This window comes from Musa acuminata, chromosome BXJ1-9 (assembly GCF_036884655.1).
Source record: "Musa acuminata AAA Group cultivar baxijiao chromosome BXJ1-9, Cavendish_Baxijiao_AAA, whole genome shotgun sequence".
Classification (NCBI taxonomy): Eukaryota; Viridiplantae; Streptophyta; class Magnoliopsida; order Zingiberales; family Musaceae; genus Musa; species Musa acuminata.
In genome coordinates, this window is record NC_088335.1 from 6294203 (window position 1) to 6316046 (window position 21844).

Sequence of the window (21844 nt, forward strand, 5' to 3'; positions counted from 1 at the left end):
TGTCTACTGTGATAATATATGATATATATGACCAGGGGAACAGCCTACGGGCCTCTATTTATATTGATGGATCCCTCGGAAGGAATTGTGATGGCGTAGCGTCGTCCATTAATCACTTACTTCAATATCAAGGAAGCATAATGCACGCCGACTTCTTTGTCTATATTTCTTTGAATTCAATCATGCAGTCAATGGACTGCATCATCTATGACTCTCAGCCAAATATATTTCGTCAGGTGTGTTTTGGATGCAACGCCAGCTTCTAACAAATGCTTGTTTTCGACTCATCGAAAGGCCAAGAAATGGATTCTAACTCGGGCAGTCAACACTAACTCGATGCAGGGAGTTGGCCTCTTGAGTCATTTCTGAGGTGACCCATTGACTGACTGCCAGATTCAATTAATTAAGCTAATATTAATCTATAATTTTTGGTTGATCGGTGCACTGCTGTGCTCGTGAGTTTATATAGATTTATATCCATTGTACTGTAGAAATGAGACTAGCATTCTGTGATTTCCACATCTGTGGACTATGAAACGCACATACCGCATCTTTGCAGAAGCTTACTATATATACTGTGTGGAGGTCTTAATCAAAGCTAACAAGGAAACAATGATGCCTATAGCCTACACCAACGGAGGAATTTTGAACACATATGAGGGTTAGATATTGGAGGTAAAAGCTGGGGACAATGGGTATCTTGTCATGCTCACCATGATTGGACTCTTACAGTGCCATTAATATGATCAAAAGAGGAGATGGCAGCTGTTTCTCGATGGCTATTCTGTTCTGACTAATGATCATCTGTTTAGGATAACTCTATGATGATCTGTACTCTATGCTTAAGATAAATTTGGTATCCATTCTGACTCTATGACCAAAGATCGATACTGCAATTCCATTGGGATGCAGATTTTGTACTAAAAGCTATCATCACTCATCAGTCTCGTGAAACTAGAAAAAGATTTGGCTGTATAGTGTGTTTCCAAGGATTCAACTCCAACACCATGTAGCATTCATCTAATGACTTGGTAGAATACAAATGGCTGGGAAAAGAACACGGGTTTAGCATAGCTGCAATTGTCTTCTCTTGGAACTCTCGGAAGCTGAGGAATGATGCTAATCTTCACGACTGTTTGATGTCATGACTCGATCCGAAGGTTTTGTCCCGATTCACCTACCAACACACTTGCAAAACACCAGCAAGTAGATGCTGGTCCCACACCTCCTTCTCGGACCCACTGTTTCAGCTCTGTTAGATTCTACTCCATTCCCAAAGCAGTCGGTGCGCCTGTGCGACAGTGAAATCTGCACTGATCACGTCTGCTGTGCGTAAGGAGGCGAGGATGAAACGAACGACTCGTCAGCTCAGCCTCACCACGCCTCACCAGTTCCATGGCAGTGGCCGTACTTTGCTGCAGTAGTTTCGACGGAGAAGGCAGCCTTCTTCCTCGCCTCAGGCCATCCCGGTCGCCGTCAAAAAGAGAGAACAGACGAGCAAAGCGAGGAACGAGAGCATGTATGAATCCTCGAGACCTGCGTTTCTTGTCCCCTGTCGTTCGCTCTGTTCTGACATCCATCTCGGTCACTCAGAATCGCATGCTGTGATCTGAAGAAAGGAAGAGGCAGGGAGACAGAAGGATAGATTCTCTCAGTTCTAGTTGCCCGCTCATGGTTCAGTAATGGAACGGCTGCAGTTCTTGTCTCACCGACACTGGTGCAGCTTAATGTGGCCATGCATATATATCAGTGCCTGTCTCTTCATGTATATCTAGCCATGTTTTAGTAGCTTGTACATGGACTTTGGTGTTCATGAGTTTTGAGCTGGTGGTTTGATCCTTCATCACTTCAGAAAACCACAAAGCTACAGATGAAGAGAGACGTAGTAAAACTGATTTCCAAACTAGAAGGATTACATGGTTTGATGCTTGGTTGAAGTATTCTTTGCTTAGATCAGATCACCAGCAATGTGTGTATTAACATTCACTTTCATACGTAAAAAGCCTTGCCTTACCACTGTTCTCTTATTTCATGGTTCTGACACATACATGCATAGTAACCTATACATTTGGCCGTATTGGTCCCAAAATGCATGTGTTAATAATGGTAACAAAATGAATAGCGTGAATACATTGAATTGCTCATAGAATTTAGAGACTTAGCAATGCAAGAGATTGTGAGGAAAATTCAAAAGAGAAGGAAAGGAATTCCAGAATTTATTTTTGAGATCCAAAGAATATGCTGTATGATTCCATGGTTACAACTATTCCAGCACAAAAGAACATGAGAAGTAGAAGCTTCTCCAAACAGCATATTCTTGGGCAAATCCTATGGTACGTGCAGCTTCCTCACTTCAGGACAAATACTAATGAGAGGACTCCATTGCAATGCTTCCATGGAAACTTCCTGTGACCTCCCAACCAGTGTGAGTATATATTTAGCCCTGTGCTATTCAAGAAGGAGAAACCAGTTGTGGGAGAGAGAGAGAGAGAGAGAGAGAGAGAGAGATGTCTGGCTTTGTTGGAGTATGGATGACTGGGTTCTGGAGACTCGGTGGAAGGCATCGGAGTGCAGCCGGCGACGAGGGCGAGTCGAGCAGCCATGAGTGCAGCAGAAAAGAGGGAGGAGTGGAGGTAGAAGAACAGCTTACCAAGATGAAGGCAGAGGTCAAATTGAGGGAGAAGAAGAGCATGAGCCACTCCGAAGCTACGGTGTGCATGATAGTGCTCATGGATCGCTTTGCGCCCAGCTGAGTTCAGTGTGTGTTGCTTTGGTCGAATCCATGTAGATTCGCTTTGTTCTATAATTATGTAGACCATTCAATTGTGAGCTAAATGGAAAGAAAGAGTTTAAAGTAGACCGAAGAAGATGCCAATTTCTTGCCTGGTTTTTCATCCAAGTTTAAATTAAGTGGCTTCCAACATTGGGATCTAAAAACACAATCTCTCTTTATAGGTGTTGATGTTGTTCAAACCGAATACTGATTTGGAATCAATCAAGGTTCCTCTTTCGTACTGATCTCAAATCAATTTCAATCAATCCTCTTATATACTAATCTTAAAGTCAATTTCAATCGATATCATACTTGACCGATCCTATGAAACTGTATCAGGAGTATTACCGATTAACAATACTTCTTTAATATTAAGTTAACTTTAGGTTTGTTAGATTTGGCTTATGCTTTTGCACTAGCTCTTAGTATCATTACGCCCATGATCAATGTCGATTATGGAGAGGGTTATGTATTTCTTTAGATTTAATCATGATCACGATTACGTCATATTCGGGATATGTTAGCGATCGATCAATTCAATTTGATGCCCAGGTGCCACCCACGTACTGATCACATTATACTAAGGTATCAGTCACATAGTATTGTGGTATCAACCCTGTAGTATTATGGAGTTAATCGCATAACACTGAGGTATCGATCACATGATACTAAGGTATTAGCCAAGTGACATTATGATGTCGGTTACACAACATTAAAGTGTCGTTCACATGATGCTAAGGTTTGATTATATGATACTAAGACATCGATTGCTTTCTCATCGTATATCATTAGAAAAAAATATATATGATAATTCTTCTGTATTCACAGATATTAAATTAAAAAATTCACTAACAATGACTATATATATTTGTACTTGACCTCTCCTGAGCAGGTCTAGATATTCTCTCGCGAGCATGTTCATATGCACAAGAATTTTTTCTCGTTGCCATGACAACCACACAAACGCCATTTCCACACTCCATCCAAGAACATAAACATAGAGACCTTCGATGGACATCATCAAACGGTAAGCCTGATGTGGATCATGGATAAGCAACAGGCAATTAGGTCAAATATCGAAGCCTCTCCTCTCGTGTGCACAAGAGTTTGCTTATGGAATCTGATATATACCTGCTGTCCTAACCACACCTTTCCACCTCATTTGTTTGAATCATCATCTCATGTTTAGACTCCTTCAATCTATGCGTGCAAACTTAGCCAACTAAGAAAGTAAGAGCTCTCAGATGATTTCATATGCATTTAAAACAAGTGTCCACAAAAGTTAGGTCTTCCACCACTACATATTATATAATTAACACGCACACAATCATCCCAAAGTCCACACAATAATATCACAGAAGACTTTTGGAAGTATAAATCATATATGTCTCGGCCATGATGTTCCCTCTCAAACCTGCAATTGTAAGAACTAAGAATTGGGTAGATTGAGATCGCATTACTCGAGAATGTATTAACATACTTCAAAACCTTATGTCGTAAACTTAAATCGGAGTAAGAACGTCTTATGATTTCATATTAGAAAAACGAAACGTACATGCACGTTAGAAGGAAGTCATGGCTAATCATAAAAGGGAGGTAAATGTAGCTTTCATGCACTCCCAATTCGATCCCAACATTCGAAGACAAAGCATCAGCATCACGTAGCTATTAGCGCAGCGATCGGGCCATGCATCAGTGTCACGCCAGTACGTGGCGCTGCAATGCAAATTGTATATAGCAGTATGCAGTACATATAACGTTACGTGGCGGCTCACTGGCTCCACAGAAACCTACCACATGCACACAGTGAGGCATAGAGATATACGGATACGATTCCATATCTCAATCACAATCATGTATTCGGTGTTCACTCATTGTATTTGTTGTGCCCATTTTTCCGTGGAAATAAAATATATTTTAGGTTAGATCATTAATTGGCTGTGAATTATCTTTGGTGTCTGTCTTGAAACAGATGAGACAGTGGGCCCCAAGATGGGGACAAGTGCCGTAGCAGCCCCACTATTGCATCTCCTCCATTCGCGCTGCATGTCAATTGCAATTAGTCTCCATTTCTCAACTCATGCTCATCTTGCATCTGGTTGGAGAGACTATACTGTAGATGGATGCACACGTATGTAGTCAATAGGTTAATCCGTGTCAATATCCTCTTCCAAAATGCTACTTTGATCTCTATTTGTTTCTTTTGCTTTATGACCAAATCAGCAAACGCTAAGCCTTGTGATCTAAACACCTGTCGTCGGACCCTTAAAGCCGTCAAACCCATAGAAGCCTAACACGTTTTCTCTAACCGGTCAAAGGGCTGTCGACGCGTCACGGCTGTCTGAAAGAGGACAGGGAACAACAGGCGTTCACAGTATACACTTGGTGGGCCAGCTACCAATTTGGTACGTGTCCTCCTAGTTTATGGAGAGAGTATGTGCTTCGTGACTTGCACATGACATGAGATCCCCTGTTACGGTTGACGACTATCGCCGCGATAGCCGTCCAACAACCGGTTCCGCTCCACACTGCGGTCGAACGCCTTACGTGCGGTCGAAGTCTTCTTCGTCCACGTGGCGTGGCCTCGTGGCTTCTCTTTTCGTATTTATACGCGGCCTGGCCACCGCCATCGAGCTTTAGTTGGCTCGCTCCGATCTCTTTCCTTCTGTGGCTCGAAAACTTTCGGCTTTCTTCGCACCGAAACTTCCTCTTCTTTTATCCCAGACAACAACGACAGTCTTTGGAGTTCATACATTGCGTCGAGCATGAGAGATCGGAAGGTAAGCACGGGAAGCCCGCCGCGCGGTTCCAAACTGTTCGATCTCTTCCACACCGACACAATGATCCAGTCCGAGGACGAGCTCCCCACCGACAGCGGCAGCATTGCCCTCTCCACCACCGCTAGCCCTGGCTATTACTCCGATCGCAATCCGACCAGCACCGGGGCTTCCCCTTATTTTCTGTCTCCCTGGAACCCCGTGGCTGTCTCGCCCTTCGCCAAGTCCCCCTGGGCTTACCTCCCCCTCCTCTCCGACGAGGTCGCCGACCCCTGCGCTACCGGTCTGGTCGGGTCACTCGTTCGCGAGGAGGGGCACGTCTACTCCCTCGCATCCGCCGGGGACATCCTCTACACCGGCTCCGACAGCAGGAACATCCGTGTCTGGAAGGGCCGCCGCGAGTTGTCCGGGTTCAAGTCCAGCAGCGGCCTCGTCAAGGCTATCGTCGTCGCCGGAGACAGGATCTTCACCGGCCACCAGGACGGCAAGATTCGCATCTGGAAGACCTCCTCGAAGAATCCAGCCGTCCACAGGCGAGTGGGGACGCTCCCTAGGCTCAAGGACTTGCTGAAGAGCTCCATCAACCCGTCCAACTATGTCGAGGTGCGACGTCACCGCAACGTCGTGTGGCTTCGGCATTTCGATGCGGTTTCTTGTCTCAGCCTCGACGAAGAGGCCGGGATACTGTACTCCGGATCTTGGGATAAGACGGTGAAGGTGTGGAGGATTTCGGACTCCAAGTGCCTCGAATCCATCAAGGCGCACGACGACGCTGTCAACGCGGTAGCGACCGGGTTCGGCGGGTTGCTATTCACGGGGTCGGCAGACGGGACGGCGAAGGTGTGGCGGAGGGAAGCGGCGGGGAAAGGAGGCGCCACCAGGCACGTCCTAGTGCAGATGCTGCTGCGGCAGGAGAGCGCGGCTACGGCGGTGGCAGTGTCGGAGGCGGCCGGAGTGGTGTACTGCGGTTCGTCGGACGGGGCGGTGAACTACTGGCGCTGGCAAGGATGGTGGCGGCAGCTGGAGCACGGCGGGAAGCTCCGCGGGCACCGGATGGCGGTGCTGTGCCTCGCGGCGGCCGGGAGACTTGTGGTCAGCGGGTCCGCGGACAAGACCCTGTGCGTCTGGCGAAGGGAGGCGACGAGTGGCGACGGCTGGGACCACACGAAGCTGGCGGTGCTCGCGGGGCACCAGGGGCCCATCAAGTGTCTGGCGGTGGAGGAGGAGGACGACAGCCAGGGCGGGGCGGTCATCGCTGCTCCCGGGGGACCGCGGTACGTGGTGTACAGCGGGAGCCTGGACAAGTCGGTCAAGGTGTGGCGGGTGTTGGAGCGGGAGGCCACGGCGGGGGCGACGCCGGTGCGTGGACTGGCGGAGGCGGAGACCCCCGACGGAAAGCTGGGACGGTCGCCTCTGCGTGCCGGGGGTGGCGGAGCGGGGGCGCCCACGAGCGATGGCGCGGCTTCGAGCACGCGGGCTGCCGCGTGAGCACACGTGAAGATTTAGCCTGCTTGGTTTGTACATCCTAACTGAGCCCGTCCTCCACAAGGCAAAGCAAAAGTACACGTTTTTCTGTTTCTTTTCTTCTTTTTTATACATCAGTGTGCATATTGTTGGAGATAAGATATGGTAAGGAGAGCAGTGTAAGGTGATTGTTTTATGGTAAGCATCCTTTTGTTAAGAAAAGGAGCTTATTTGTTTGCATTCATATATATATATATATATATGAATTGCATGTTATTCTACACCTGATTAAAAATACAAAAAATCTGAACATATGTATGTCAACATGAAAAGCGTTGGGTTGGAGGTGGGACCCATATGAATCAGCAGGTATTTAATGAGGACGCCGACCCAACGCAATCGATGGCTGACGTGGATTGATAAGACGTGGAATCACGGGGCCGCCATGAACGCTCCTTCAAGGAGATCATTTTTGGCAGCGGAGACAAAATGGCGAGCACACGTCGTCTTCAACAGTTAAATCGAGTGCCGGTGTCAACGAAATATGATTCGGTCATGTCAACGTCTGATTCCCCCCCAGTACTTATCAGACGCAGCTCCAATCGGATACCGTCTGCGGATGATTAGAGTTAGTGGTACAAAGCGATTCGATTGGAGCTGTTGATATCACTGTCCATTCATGAGTCTCGATGTTAATCCATTCAGCAGTTGATAGACCATTCAACGCTGTTGGCTCCTCCGATCAAAGGTACAGTGACCTCATATTTGTTGGGAGTACTGTTTTGTGGAGTAATTACTGTACCCATTGGGCTACACACTGTGAAATGTAATTATAACATTTGAATTCTATCGAGTACTTTTTGATGTTTGGGAATTCTCTGGGATATATAATAGGAGGGATTATTAGCAACAAAATGCAGCGACCTGAATATAAAACGATTGCTAAGAGGTTATTAGCAAATTAATGTGCGACCAAATAGGGTGTGGAGCAGTTGCTTTAATGCAAAATCCACTAGATATTTATTGTCCATGATGAGACATGGCCTTTCCTATGCCACATGCAACTCTCTACTTTTGTTAAAGGTCATGTTTTATGAAACAAGTTATTAGGAGACTTCTGACTTTATGATCGATCTCTTCGAAGACATTTTATCCATTTACATCACCGGCAATGAGATTGCTTTCTTGACATTAAATGAACATCAATCTCCGTAGAGTAGCTGCAACCACCATCAACCAAAAACCTTGTTAGTCTTCTAATGATTAGGTTGTTACTCTTTTTATAATGCTTTGTAAATACATACATACATATTATAACAAGATTATGTATAATAATATTCGTAGTTACGTCGATATGTTCAAAAGTAATCATGTTTATATTACGAAAGAAGCGTATGATGTCATTAGTCATTGCACGAAGATGTCGGGAGTGTTGAAGAAGTTAATTAATTTTATTTAATTAAATTGCTAAATAGATAATATTTTATTTTAAAATACGTAATTAATTTTATTAATGAATAGTTCATATCAATTTTGTGATATGTATATTTATTTTCTTGCGTGCAGCACAATTTTCTTGCAAACGCTGTATAAAAGCGGTTACAACCTCCTTGTCACGCACGCAAGAAACAGAGAGCGGAAAGCATCGAAGCACCCGATCGAAAGCGAGTGCGTCCTCCTCCATCCTCCATCCTCCCTCCTCCCTCCATGGAGTTCACCCTTGAGGAAGGCCGAAACCTGTCCGCCGACTGCCCTTCGATTCTTCTGGTTCGCATCATAAACCGCCCTCCTCCTCTTCCTCTTTGTTTCATTCTTCTTCGTTGTTGTCTTTTGGGCTTCATTGCCTCAATTTATGTTGGATCGTGCTGTGATTCGGTAGCCAGGGCTGTCGATCGGCAACGTCGGGCAGTTGGCGGTCGATCTCCTGATCTCGTCGACCGGGGCCAAAAGAGTTGGGTTTTTGGATGAGCCTTCCCTGCTCCCTTGCGTCGGAAATGATGCTTACGGTCCGGAGCCTGAGGGCGTCCTTGCGCTGCCCCTCGAGGGTAATTTTCTTGCTCCCAGCTTCGTATTTTTTCCATCAAGTCTTCTTTTATGTTGTCGGCTAGGTGTTTGTGGAAATGCATTATGCATTGCGCTCATTTAATGGTTGAGGCACTGGCATACTCTTTTACATTGTATTAACTGTGAAGCTTTGCCTATCTATATTTATACATTCTGAAGCTCTAGATGCTGTCTACTTGTCTTATGGTAGAGTTAAATGGTTGCTCTGGCCTTCCCTTTTTTTCTTTTTTGTTTTTGCATGTCAGCTGGTAGTTTTACCACTAGCCAGAAAGAATGTCAGTCACAGATATGTTCGACGAGCATGTGCCCGTATATCGCTAGGTTTGGTCTGAAGGAACCATTAAGGTGATAGTTGGGTAACATCGTTTCCTAAAGTTTATACCAAATATATGATGTCACAATAGACATGTATTAGTGTTTTGGTTAGATTAAAATTGTCATCACTGACAGTCAGTACCCTCTTAGTTTCTAGCTCATGCTGATATACTTTCTTTAATTATTTGTTCAAGCTGTGTAATAATAATCATTTTAAGGTGTTTGCAATTGCAGCTTACGAATTTCCTCCACATGCATTTACTCTTATCCAGCAAAGGTCTCCAGTTATCAAGGTGAGCCTGGCTTATTTTTCAATCTTCATTGCAATTGCACTCCATTAATGTGCATGACAATTAGTCAATTTTCTGGTCATTCATGAAAATATACATACCAGTGGATCAAACTGTTCTTGCACAGTCAATCTGAGTATCAGTTAGCTTATTTTCCTTAAAATAATATCTTAATGGTCAACGAAGGATTAGATATGATCTCAGGTGAAGTGTAATCTCAGATCATATGACACTTAAAAGTACAATAATGCATTCAAAGTAAGTACCTCGGACATAGAACCATTCAAGGGTTGTTCACAGAGAAGACTTAATTTGTAGATGTCATCCTTTTGGAATCAATAATGTGCATATTGTGTGATATCCATTTTTCAAGAAGTAGCAGCCTTAAACTGATGCACATGAAATCTCTTTTTAGAAAAACAAAGGAACATACTAAGCATTAGTAGTAGGGAGAAGCTTTCGGTATAAGCATATCAAGCATTAACTGATCTGGGACTGTAGTAAAGTGCTTCCAGGAAGTTTTCATCACAAGTTTGTCTTTCACCTTTTTTCTATAAGAAAAATTATTGGATAGGAACTTTATTTTTTATCTTGTTTCATTTATGAAGTACTTACAGGAAAAAGATTGTCAATAGGTTGGAGGAAGGGCTTTTTGAATTATATATAAATATATGTTACTTGTTATTTGTAGTTCTTGTGAATTGTACACAACGTAATTGGATCTTGAAGTTTTTCTGTGCTGCCCGTTCTACGAGCAATCTCTGCTATGCTACTTCCAGTATGTGAGAATTTTTTGCTCCTGTATTTGACCAATGTTTGAGTGCAAGTTCAACCAGCACACATGCCTGTTGGTATCATGTTAAGCTCTTTCAATCACCTTCAAGTTCATTTTCTGTGTATCTTATTCACTATTTTCTGGTAGCTGCCCTTATATGGTCAACAATAGCAATTTGCAAGACCAAGTTCTGGTATCTAACAATAATGTAACAGATAGAAGGTCCTGTGGTAGTTTTTACACAACAAAGCTGAAAAGATAATGTATACTTCCATTATAAGTTCGAATTGGTATCTGAACTTATCGTAGCTTTAATCTGCACAACAGGTCCAACATTTCTAAGAGTTGCATTAGTGAAAATTTATTTCTATAACTACAGAAGCTGAGATGCACCTGGTGCACATCGTGACATCCGTTGTTGCATTATCTGTTTTCTTATTATGATATTTGACTTTCTTATCTTGAGATTAATATTACCATTCAATATCAGGGAATGATGGTTGAGTTTGCAAAGAATTTGGCAGATTTTGTGTCAAGCATTGGAAAGAAACATGTTATTATTCTTTCAAGTCTAGATTCTGGTAGAATGAAAAAAATTGTCGCATCCAGGTACATGAGCTTTACCTTTGTAGTTTTTTTTTAAAACTATTTTTTCATGTTTTTCTTTTTGGTTCCTGCTTTTGTGAGATTAGACATAGGGTTGCCATTCAGTGATATGCAGGTTTACTATGTCTCAAGCACCAACAATGATGGAAATGATAGTGATTGTGAGAGGTTAGGATTTAAGAGGCTTGAGGAATATGATCCAACTCAGAGACGATGGAAATATCTTAATGAGCTAGCTGAAGGGAAAACTGATCGGGAAGATGAGCCCAGTTTTGAAGATGAATTGGTTCATGATGACTATTATCCCGGCTTACCATTTGCTGCTCTGTTCTCTTGTTGCAAGGTACTCCTTTTGGTACTTCATTAATGAATGCTTTTCCCGTAACTCAGAACTGTTGCAAATAACTTGTTTGGAATATTGAATGTAGGCAAAAGGTCTGAAAGTTACTTGTTTGTTATGCTATTGTTCCGAGGGGGACAACATTGCAGATTCCTTTCAATTGGCTGATGCAGCCTGCAAACTGTTGAGGCTGACCCCAGATAAGTTATCTGGTGAGTTCAAAGAAAAGATCTATGATTATGATGTCTTTATCTTTTTAATCTAATGGCCTGCATGTTTCGTCAATTAGAGCTGGTTTCACTGAAACTCTGTCAGGAGTTTTACAAGTTTTTCAGTTGCATCAATGTTTTTATAATTGCAGTGCCCTTTCTTTGTTTCAAATATTTTAATAAGTGTGAGCTTTTTTCATGAATTCTTACACTTGTATGACTGGCCGTTTCAGGACATGTAGAGGGTGGGTGGAATATACCACTATCATGGCAATCAGTTTATGGGCCACCACCTGATATGTCACTTTTCTGATCTGCTTTCATCTATCATGGTAAAAAACATCTTTGACCAAATGAAACCCAATTTGAATTTATTTTGTATAATGGTTTCTGCTATCTGAACAAGGAAATTTGTGATTTTCTGAGTGAAATTGCCAACGTTCATCATATTTATTGCAATTCGTGCTTTATGCTGCAAGTCATGAAGAATGATTAAATCAATTTTTTTTTTAATTTTCAGGTATTGGGAACAAATCAAGTTGTCGTTTTGTGGCATGTACTAGCAATCTTTAGGAACCAAGGGTTGATTGAGATGGCAGACTGCTTGTTAACCTTTTAAATGGACAGAATGGCAACTATGATATGGGAATGCATGATGTTTCTTCGAACCCTAGATTTCATGTTTCTCATATACGCTTTTTTTTTTTTTATAAAGCCATCCATATTTTGTGCATTTTTCTGAAAAGATTATACTCCTCTGGCCGCCTAACTTCATCTATTCATATACATCTAATTATTTGTTTATTTATCTAGGTCTCTTACCTTGGTTGAGGATTACTCCTTATTTTGAAGGAATTTTGTGATCTGATTAGAGGATGATCTCTTAAAATGTCTACTCCACATTATTTCATATTAATTGTCGGGTGATCTAGTCATGACAAAAAGGAAAAAGAAAAATGAAATGCTTGTTGTCCCTTCGTTACTTCGTGAGGGAAGGTAATTTAGTTGTTCATTGAGAGCATAATGTGGAAATTTTAAAAATTATAGTTACTTATTTGTTTGTTGTATTTGATACCTTTTGCTTCGGATTGATAACACAATTAGTAGCTCCCCTATATAAACTCAATCCACTAAGATGGACTCCGTTTTACCAAAGAATGTTATTAGTTTCGAGTACAAGACGCGGTGAAGAATACACGAGAACACGATGGTTGCAACCTCTAACCTTCAGGCTTTTCTGACAGCCTAGCATGTAGACCAAATCTAGGATTGTGTTGCCAAGTCTTCTACTGCTAAGAATAAAATGTTTCTTTTGGTTGTAGAGTGATGGATTTATCATCAAAAAAGGGGGAAAAAAATTAAGAGGAAGTAAGTGATGGTTATCTTCCAAGCATTCCATGAAGAATTTAGTGAAAGGTTCCCTGGGCAGAGAAATAGAACAACGCTCTGCTTTTGACTCTTTCAGCTATTTGGTATGGGCGTTCAAGATGGGTATCTTTGTTTTATTGCAAGAGATTCCTCTTTAAACTCCATCTTCATTTTGCTTAGGCTGCAAGATGGAGTATAAAAAATTGTCTTGGTGCGGCTGATCAAAACAGCAATCTAACACACCTCTTTTAGGGATACCTGACCATCTTGGCCTAAGACTTTTCCCTATTGATTGGCCACATCACAAGTTGTTACTACAAAGGTGGTATAGATCAACTGAAGAACACATAAGAAATCTAGAAAAACAATTGTCAAAGATTTGCACAGCAAACCTTTCCGCAACTTGGGATCCAATCAGCAGCACAGGTCAAAGATGCCTGAAAAACAACAACAACAACAACAAAAAACATCAGCTTTAAGTTTCGTAACCTCAACAAAAATCAGATTTTTTTAAGTCTCAGATAAAGAATATATATCTAAGGAGTCATAGGCTAATAGTTTTCATCCACTAAAGATGATACAGAAAGAACATACTTATTTTGTTGGGTGGGAGCAGCTATGAGCAGGAAAGGTACATGGTTAACCATGGCTTCTGGGATCAACAACTTGATGCACCTTCCTGGCTTCCGCGCTCGAGTACTGACCCACGACTCGGGCGTGGGGTATTGTTGGCTCACCGTTAACAAGAGCAGCAACATTTTCAAGAAAATACTGCTTTGGAAGTCTGCCCACAACATTTCCCTCCTCGTTCCCATCTTTATCCAAGAAAGCAAAATGGGGGATGCCTTCGACTCCAAACTCGTCAAGCTCCTGCTCCCACTTTGTGTTATCGACATTCAACATCACGAAATTCACTTGATTCCTGACAGAAGCCACTCTGGTAAAAATCTCTAAATAGGGACAGAAAAATATCTTTAAATCTTTAATTAGTTGAGAATTTTGAATTACAATGTTAGTATCTTATCCATTAGTTGTGATGTCAGAAATCTGTCACACACAAGAGGAAACAATGACCAGGAAGGTATAATTAAGGTCTAAGATCATACAAGCAGGTAATTTGCAGTGAATTGCAGAGAAAAGGAAATACTCTGTCAATAAGCATAACATAGGACCAATGCAGCACATGGGAAGCTCACTCACCAGGCAGGGTTTTGCAATTGTAGTATCTTGAAATCTTACATAGATGATATAAGATCCTGTGTCCATACTTCACAGGAGATGAAATTTCTTTCACATATTTGATGAAACTGCATTTAGTTTATTTATATTTAATTTACATTATACAGAAATCAAGATCTTACCTGAACTGCTGCTCTACCTGAAAGATCTGTGGAGCTAACTCCCGACAAACTTCACACCAATCTGCATAAAACTCGACAACGGTGGGTTTTCCGTTGGCAAGAGCCTGAAACAACAGCAATACACCATTTGGTGAGAACCATGTATATATAGAAGGCTTTTAAGATAGCACGTTTAATTTAGTATGGACCTAGCTCTCTACCATCCATCATTGACAAGAGTAACTTATGACAACTATTTTAACTCAGTTCAATTCAATCTGTTGACAAACAAGATCATTACTAGGTTGCGGTATAGGAGAAGTGCTTTATGTTATGCTTCTTGACCGAGAGGAGTCAAGAAGACATCTTCAAGTATCAAAACCCTTAATCTCGCTATCAGAGAAGATCTGTCATTCAAGAAAAGGGTATATATATATATATATATATATATATATATATATATATATATATTTCAAGTAATTTCCTGATACAGCAATTGATCCATCTTGGTATCAGTTCGCTAGGTCATCCAGGCATTACATGACTTACCAATACTTCAGGGTGCTCTCCTCTAATTGACTCCTCATACCTCCAAGAAAAAAATACCATGCATGCTTAAAACGTTTTGCGGAATAATAAGCAAGCTTATGTCTGGTGTTTCAGCATTAGTTAGCCATCTGAAATCTTAATTCATATATGATGGAGCCACTTCTCTGAAGCTGCTAGTTAAGAGATCTCCATAGGCACAATTGGATACGTGTCCCTCCAATTGTTTATGTATGCCACTGAAATGGTTGATAACCCAATTATCAACAAAAAAGGAAAAATAACACATTCCCGAAGTTGCATTAATCGAAATGACTTGTGTACACTATCCAAAGGCAGCAAGAATGCAAGTTTACCAAATCGAGAACACGACAAGGCTCCTTTTGCCAGTGTCAAAGATTACCACAGTCAAAATTGTGAAACAACAAAAGAAATAACTGCAATTGAAGTGATGGAGCTCATGCAAGTTTTATCTCTAACACTTCATTGGACTTAAGAAGGTGATAAAGCAAGGACATGAAGCTCAAAACATAAGAAAACAAGACGAACCGACCTCTTCATAAGGTATGGCAGCAGCAGAGAGATCTTTCAAAGAAACACCAAAATCTAGTCGTGCTGATATGAAAAGCCCCACTGCAGCAAGGGTAGAAGCCAAAGCTACTCGTCTATTTATATCTTTATTTGGAAATTCTACAAAGTTAGCACTTTGGGAAACACTAGCATCTTGGCTGCCCTCTTTGACTGCACCAGGTTGTGCAGTGTTTTCATCCTGTAACAAATGTTGAATTAAACATCTTTAGCAGAAAATAATACTGAAGGCAACAAAATATAACTTTCTTTCACAAAGAAGATATTAGTTATTTCCCAAACCTGAGATAGAAAATATAAATATATTGACCAAACATAGTGAAATTACCAGGAAAAGATATCTTGATCACATTAACAATAAAAGTACCTGAATTATGATCCATAAAGTTGTGGATTAGGACCTCCACAAGAATCAACTTGAGAAAGTATTGGCTATTGTAGAAAATAATCTCTGATCAAACACTTTGTACATCATTTTATGTTTAGGAGAGATTGCAATTCAAGGATTGACTTACCGAATCGTACCGCCCGGTACGGGCGGTACGTACCGGTCCGATAGGTGACCGGTACGCGGACCGCCCGCTACCGGGCGGTACACCCAAAAACCCTAATATCGGGCGGTAACGGTCGAAATTTCGACCGTTACCGCCCGGTACCACTCGGTAACGATCGATTTCGACCGGTACCACTCGGTAACGGTCGAAATCAACCGGTACCACTCGGTAACGGTCGAAATCGACCGTTACCACACTGTAGCAGTGCTACAGTGCTCCAACGATCAAATTGACCGTTGGAGCCCTTTCTCCTCCTATTTAAACCAATCTTCTCTCCCCTATTTCATTATACTCTCTTAAACTCTCTCTCAAACTTTTCTTTTCTCTCCTAAACTCTATAAAATAACGATTTATGAATTCAATTGAGGCTAATTTGGAAAGATCAAGAGGAAGAACTTTCTAATCAAGAGGTATGTATTCGTTTTCTTTAATTAGAGAGTAATTAAGATATTTAAGATTATGGTTAGTGTTTTTCATGCATAGTAAATATTGAATAATATTTATCATAGTAAAATAAGTTTAATTAAATTTTATTAAAATTATTTAATGCTGCGATTAGTTATTTTAATGATGATTAAATCAAAATTTATTTGATTTTATATCAATTTAATGTCTTTAATACCTATTAAGGTATTTGTCATGTTTATAGTGGTGAAAGAGAAGTAATTAGTGAAAAATTAACTATATTAATCGTGTAATTAGTGTAGATAAATGATAATTATCATAATTTGAATCATATTAGATTAAAATTACATATTTAATGTTTCTTTTATGTATTTAACATATATATGATGGTAAAATAAGTTTAATTATAATTTATTAAAGTTATTTAATACTGTAATTAGTCATTTTAACGATGATTTAATCGAAATTTATTTGATTTTATGTGAATCTAATATCTTTAATATCTATTAGGGTGTTTGCCATGTTTATAGTGTTGAATGAGAAGTAATTAGTGAAAAATTAACTATGTTAATCACGTAATTATTGTATCTAATGATGTTAATACTTATTTTATGCATGTAACATATTTATGATAATAAAATATAATTAGTTATGTTTTAATAAAATTACTTAATGTTGTGATTAGTGATTTATGATCGATATTTGATCAATTTAATATGTTTATACTTTATAGTTTATTTGAATTAAATTTGATAGGATCATGGCACCAAAGGAACAGCCACATGATGATGCATGGGTTCATGCCCGAAAGCTAGATGGAAACCGTCATCATTGGCAATGTATTTATTGTGACTACATTGGCAAAGGTGGAGGAATAACTCGAGTGAAAATGCATTTGGCTGGTGGGTATCCTGATGTTGCAAAATGCAAGAAAGTTCCAACGGAGATCCGTAAATTATTTCAAAGCAAGCTTAAACAAACAAAGGAAGATACATTAAAAAAGAAGGCAAGAGTTGAGGAAGAATATCATAGGGCTACACAGGAACCGGTTTATGATCAGTATGAGGGTTGCGGCGATGAAGTCGACCCGGATCTCACAGCTGGGATTCGTGCATCATTGGAGCATCAGTATACGGTCGATGAAGCAATGAGGCATCGACGACCTGACTCACAATTTGAGCATGGCACTGGTAGTGGAATCCAGAGGTCAACCAGCATGAGGCAACCAACTGCTCCTTCTCAGCTAGGCCGAACTAGTAGCATGAGATATGGTGGACTCCGTGGTTTTATGAGAGGTCTTGGCAGGAGGTCCGCACCAGATATTGTTGATATTGATCCGCAAGCCTATCCCCCACAAACAGCGAAACAAACACGGATTGACGATGCATACACAAAAGAAAAAAAACGGGATATTGGGAAGGCAATCTCAAAATGGTTTAACTTTCATAGGATTCCAGCCAACACAGCCAAAGGTCCATATTATCAGAGCATGATCTCCTCTATTCAAAAGTCTGGCACGGGGATCCAACCTCCAACACCAAAGGAGATTCACGGCGTGTACTTAGATGAGGAGGTGGCAGAAATAAAGGATTGGATCAAATCCTTCAAGAGGCAATGGGAAGAATATGGGGTGACATTGATGTGTGACAGTTGGACAGGACCAACAAGAATGAGTATCATCAACTTTCTTGTTTATTGCAATAGAAGAGTGGTGTTTCATAAGTCCGTTAATGCTTCTGAAAAGATCCAAGATGCAAACTACATTGAGAGCTTGATGGACACTATGGTAGAGGAGATTGGACCACAGTATGTTGTACAAATAATAACCGACAATGGAGCGAATTTCAAAAAGGCCGGTTTGCAATTGATGGAAAAAAGAAAAACTTTGTTTTGGACTCCATGTGCAGCTCATTGCATAGATCTAATGTTGAAGGATATTGGTGAGTTGGATGCGGTCAAAAAATGTGTAGCTCGAGCACAATCAATTACCAAATTTATATATAATCATCATTGGGTCCACGCATTAATGCAAAAGTATGTAAATGGTGAGGTACTTCGACCTGGAATTACTCGGTTTGCTACCAATTTTATTGCATTAAAGTCATTACAGCAAAAAAGGCAAGGCTTGAAGGCAATGGCTAGCTCACAAGAGTGGTCTGAATCCAGATATTCAAAATTGAGTGATGGAAAGAAGATAGAAAAGGCCATTCTTTCCTCTAGATTTTGGGATACTATAGCAGAAATCATAAAAGGTGTGGAACCACTTTATATTGTCCTCCGTAAGGTCGATATGGACAAGCGTCCACAAATGCCGTATCTTAAATATATGTTGATTTCAGCAAGAGAGGAGGTCAGGAAAGCATTCAAAGATGATTTTAAGGCCGACCAATATGTACGAATCATTGATCGTCGGACCGATGTTCATATGGATCAAGATATCCATAATGCAGGTAAATTCATATTAAGAATAATTTAATTTATTATTATTTAGATAATAAAAAATCATACTAACAAAATTATGTTTTGCAGCGTATTATCTAAACCCAGCAATTCAATATCGATATGCTCTCGGAACGCAAAATAATTTCCTAACGACACTACGAAATGTTATATATCGGCTCTTGCCAAACACTACCGAGGCAACCGATGCTCTTATGGAGGGTCAATTATTTCGAGAAACAATTGGTTCATTCTCCGACGTTGTAGCTGTATCGTGCCGTTACACTATGGATCCTGGTGAGAAAAAGTTATGCATATTGATTATCAATTATATTTAATGTTGATTATTTGTTATGCTAATAAAATCTTATTTATATCTTTTTGCAGTCGAGTGGTGGCTACAATTTGGAGGCGATGCACCACATTTAAGGAAGGTTGCCGTTCGTATACTTTCACAGACAACAACATCTAGTGGTTGCGAACGTAATTGGTCAACGTTTGCATTGATTCATACGAAGGTCCGCAACAGACTCTCCTACAGACGGTTAGAGAAACTAGTATATGTCCATTATAACATGCGGCTAAAATTACGATGTGCTGAGTTGGATAAGGAGCCAGAGGAACCAGATATTGATCCCATTGACCTCCAATTCTACAACGAAGATTCAGAGCCAATGTTAGATTGGGTTGAAGCAGCAGAGAACCAAGAGGATCCTCTACTTGATGAGGCGGGAGATCCTTAGCGTCCTTCGCGTTTTATCACCGAGGCAATAGAAGAAGAAGAAGAAGCACAACCCCAACAGGTGGAAAATCCCCCTCGATTACAACATGGTATGAGTCAAACTGCTCGAGGAACTACCGATACCCAACGGTCACACTCGTCCGCCCAACGTACAAAGGCAAAGGGGAAGGCAGTAGCATCAGTTGCATCGTTGGAAAGAATCGAGTCGGGCGACGAGACACCTTCACAATCACATTCTCTTTCTCGCTCGGTCCAGAGACATGATAGCAACACGGACAGCAGTGCCTCAACAGATGATGGCGGTGATACCGGGCAGTCGTTGGTCTCGTCTGCACAACTTGAGGATGGTGAATGGACTGAGGAGCAATATTTTACACATGCCACTCAAGATTCAGATCATGGAACTCGACAAGGTACTGGTCAAGTTTATGCGCGGAAGGGAAAGGAGAAGGGGAAGGCAGTGGATGAATATGAACAAATGCGACAGAGCATACATGATATAGACACAGAAAGAGACTCATCGTATTCACAGCAATCGTATTATGGAGAATCATATGGGCAACAACAGTATGGTGATAGTTGGTCATCCTTCTCTGAGCAACAGCATGATACAGAACAACATCAATATATGCCTCAAGAGCTGCCTCGAACAAATATGATTCATGACGATCAATCTACGATCAGCACCACATTGATGCATCAATGGCATACGGTGTATCAATACACTATGTCATGGGATCAATTTCATGATTGGGTCCAACAAACGTATCATATTGATATGTATCGGATCGAGGACCCTGATCCACCACCCGTGGAGGCCCGTCGTTCGTTTTGGTGGTAGAATTAACAATCAGGTATATCTAGATATATGATTATTTAATTCATTTGAATTTTAGAGTTTATATTGTAACAAAATAGTCTAACAATTCAACTAATTTTTCTGTAGATATTTCAATCTATAACGAGCTAAAATACGAATCTCGAACAAGACTACCTCAAAGCCCGAAAAAGATATGTGATGCTATTCTTATCTAATTTACATTGATTTTGTCAAACTTATACTATTACTCTATTTATTTGTAACTTGAAAACCTTATCCTAACTTTTTTTTTTATTTTCAGGTATTTTCGGAGGGTTAAATCGGTAAAATCGGGTGTACCGCTCGGTACACCTCGGCATACCGGTCGGTACACCCGTACCGTACCGTACCGAGCGTGGGTCGAAACGCCGGTACGGTACGGTACGGCGAACCTTGGATTGCATTATTGATTTATGTATTATAGTGTCATGTTCACTTTAAGCCTTATATAATTTTATGGTCCATCTAAACCCTGGATGTTGAAATATTAGCACTGTTGATCTGATCACAGTTAGGTGAACCTACATGGTAGAACTGAACCATCAATCTGAGTACTGTTGACATGGCAAAATGCAAATAAACTAGCCATGTTAGCCTCAGCTCCTTTTTCACCTCCTCTTTCCCCTCCACCTCTGGATCAGTCCTTTGCCACCATCTCGACCTCCCCCTCATCTATCTCTGGACCTAACCCTCAACCTCTGCCGACTCTTCCTTGACCTCCTCCGGCTGAACTCTTCGTCCAAGGCAGAAAAGAGGAGGAGGTCAATAGGAGGAGATGGAGGGGGAATTCACGGATCTTCTTTGGCAATAGCAGGTGGCCTTGTATCCCAGAAATAGCAATTCAAGAACGGCAAGCCACAACTTAGCAATCTATCTTTACGATTCCAGTAACTACTGAATCGATCTTAAACGAAAGAATTGGTCAAGAATCGACGGGTTAATTAGATCTGCCCGCCGAAAGTGATTACGCCCTTTCGAGGGACAGAACAGATACATTCAGTCGGGAGAGGAAGAAGATGTTGGGGTTCACCTCGGGAGGGGATTCGACCAGGGGAGGCTCCACCGGCTTAGACTCGGCCAGGCAGGCCATCTTGGGGAGGCGGAGGGGTCTTGTCGACCGGAGGCGGAGGACGGTCGCCTGGCGCAGGCGGCGAGGGAGATCCGAAGGGTCGAGGCGAGGTGGAGGGAGCTCGCCGAGGAGGCCGAAGTGGCTCGACGCGACGCGGGCCATTGCCGGCTTTAGATCGGGGGGGGGGGGGGGGGGGGGGGGGGTGGTGGAGGATTTGATGGCCGTGGGGTTTTAGGGTGCTTGCCGCCGCCGTCTCTTCCTCCTGTGGTGTGGCACGGCCCAAGTAGACGCCGCTGGAGCGAGCAGCCTTCAGCCGGCGAA

At 41.6% G+C, this 21844-nt stretch overlaps 3 protein-coding genes across 3 annotated transcripts; 2 read left to right on the forward strand and 1 right to left on the reverse strand.

Annotated features, from left to right (window-relative positions):
* The first annotated feature begins 5007 nt into the window (after positions 1-5007).
* LOC135592776 (protein JINGUBANG-like) lies at positions 5008-7800 on the forward strand. The gene has a single exon (XM_065082436.1). The coding sequence runs from the start codon at positions 5539-5541 to the stop codon at positions 7036-7038; it is 1500 nt and encodes a 499-aa protein (XP_064938508.1). The 5' UTR covers positions 5008-5538; the 3' UTR covers positions 7039-7800.
* An 821-nt stretch (positions 7801-8621) lies between these two features.
* On the forward strand, positions 8622-12421 carry LOC135592778 (uncharacterized). The gene is made up of 8 exons (XM_065082437.1): positions 8622-8781; positions 8894-9059; positions 9628-9686; positions 10949-11067; positions 11170-11407; positions 11493-11616; positions 11847-11945; positions 12134-12421. The coding sequence occupies exons 1-7, from the start codon at positions 8722-8724 to the stop codon at positions 11924-11926; spliced, it is 846 nt and encodes a 281-aa protein (XP_064938509.1). The 5' UTR covers positions 8622-8721; the 3' UTR covers positions 11927-11945; positions 12134-12421.
* An 806-nt stretch (positions 12422-13227) lies between these two features.
* Positions 13228-21844, reverse strand: LOC135592779 (thioredoxin-like protein HCF164, chloroplastic). The gene is made up of 5 exons (XM_065082438.1): positions 21485-21844; positions 15421-15636; positions 14343-14446; positions 13576-13903; positions 13228-13418 (listed from the first exon to the last, which is right to left on the reverse strand). The coding sequence occupies exons 1-4, from the start codon at positions 21683-21685 to the stop codon at positions 13621-13623; spliced, it is 804 nt and encodes a 267-aa protein (XP_064938510.1). The 5' UTR covers positions 21686-21844; the 3' UTR covers positions 13228-13418; positions 13576-13620.

What these genes read in the sequence shown, in the direction of transcription:
- LOC135592776 (XM_065082436.1), top strand. Translation starts at nt 5,539, where the DNA reads ATGAGAGATCGGAAGGTAAGCACGGGAAGCCCGCCGCGCGGTTCCAAA.
- LOC135592778 (XM_065082437.1), top strand. Translation starts at nt 8,722, where the DNA reads ATGGAGTTCACCCTTGAGGAAGGCCGAAACCTGTCCGCCGACTGCCCT. An exon ending in CCTTGCGCTGCCCCTCGAGG is followed by an intron (nt 9,060 to 9,627) that starts GTAATTTTCTTG and finishes TTGCAATTGCAG; the next exon opens with CTTACGAATTTCCTCCACAT. An exon ending in CTCTGTTCTCTTGTTGCAAG is followed by an intron (nt 11,408 to 11,492) that starts GTACTCCTTTTG and finishes TATTGAATGTAG; the next exon opens with GCAAAAGGTCTGAAAGTTAC.
- LOC135592779 (XM_065082438.1), bottom strand. Translation starts at nt 21,685, where the DNA reads ATGGCCCGCGTCGCGTCGAGCCACTTCGGCCTCCTCGGCGAGCTCCCT. An exon ending in CTGCCATACCTTATGAAGAG is followed by an intron (nt 14,447 to 15,420) that starts GTCGGTTCGTCT and finishes CTGTTGTTTCAG; the next exon opens with GCTCTTGCCAACGGAAAACC. An exon ending in CAGGTAGAGCAGCAGTTCAG is followed by an intron (nt 13,904 to 14,342) that starts GTAAGATCTTGA and finishes GGCTTCTGTCAG; the next exon opens with GAATCAAGTGAATTTCGTGA.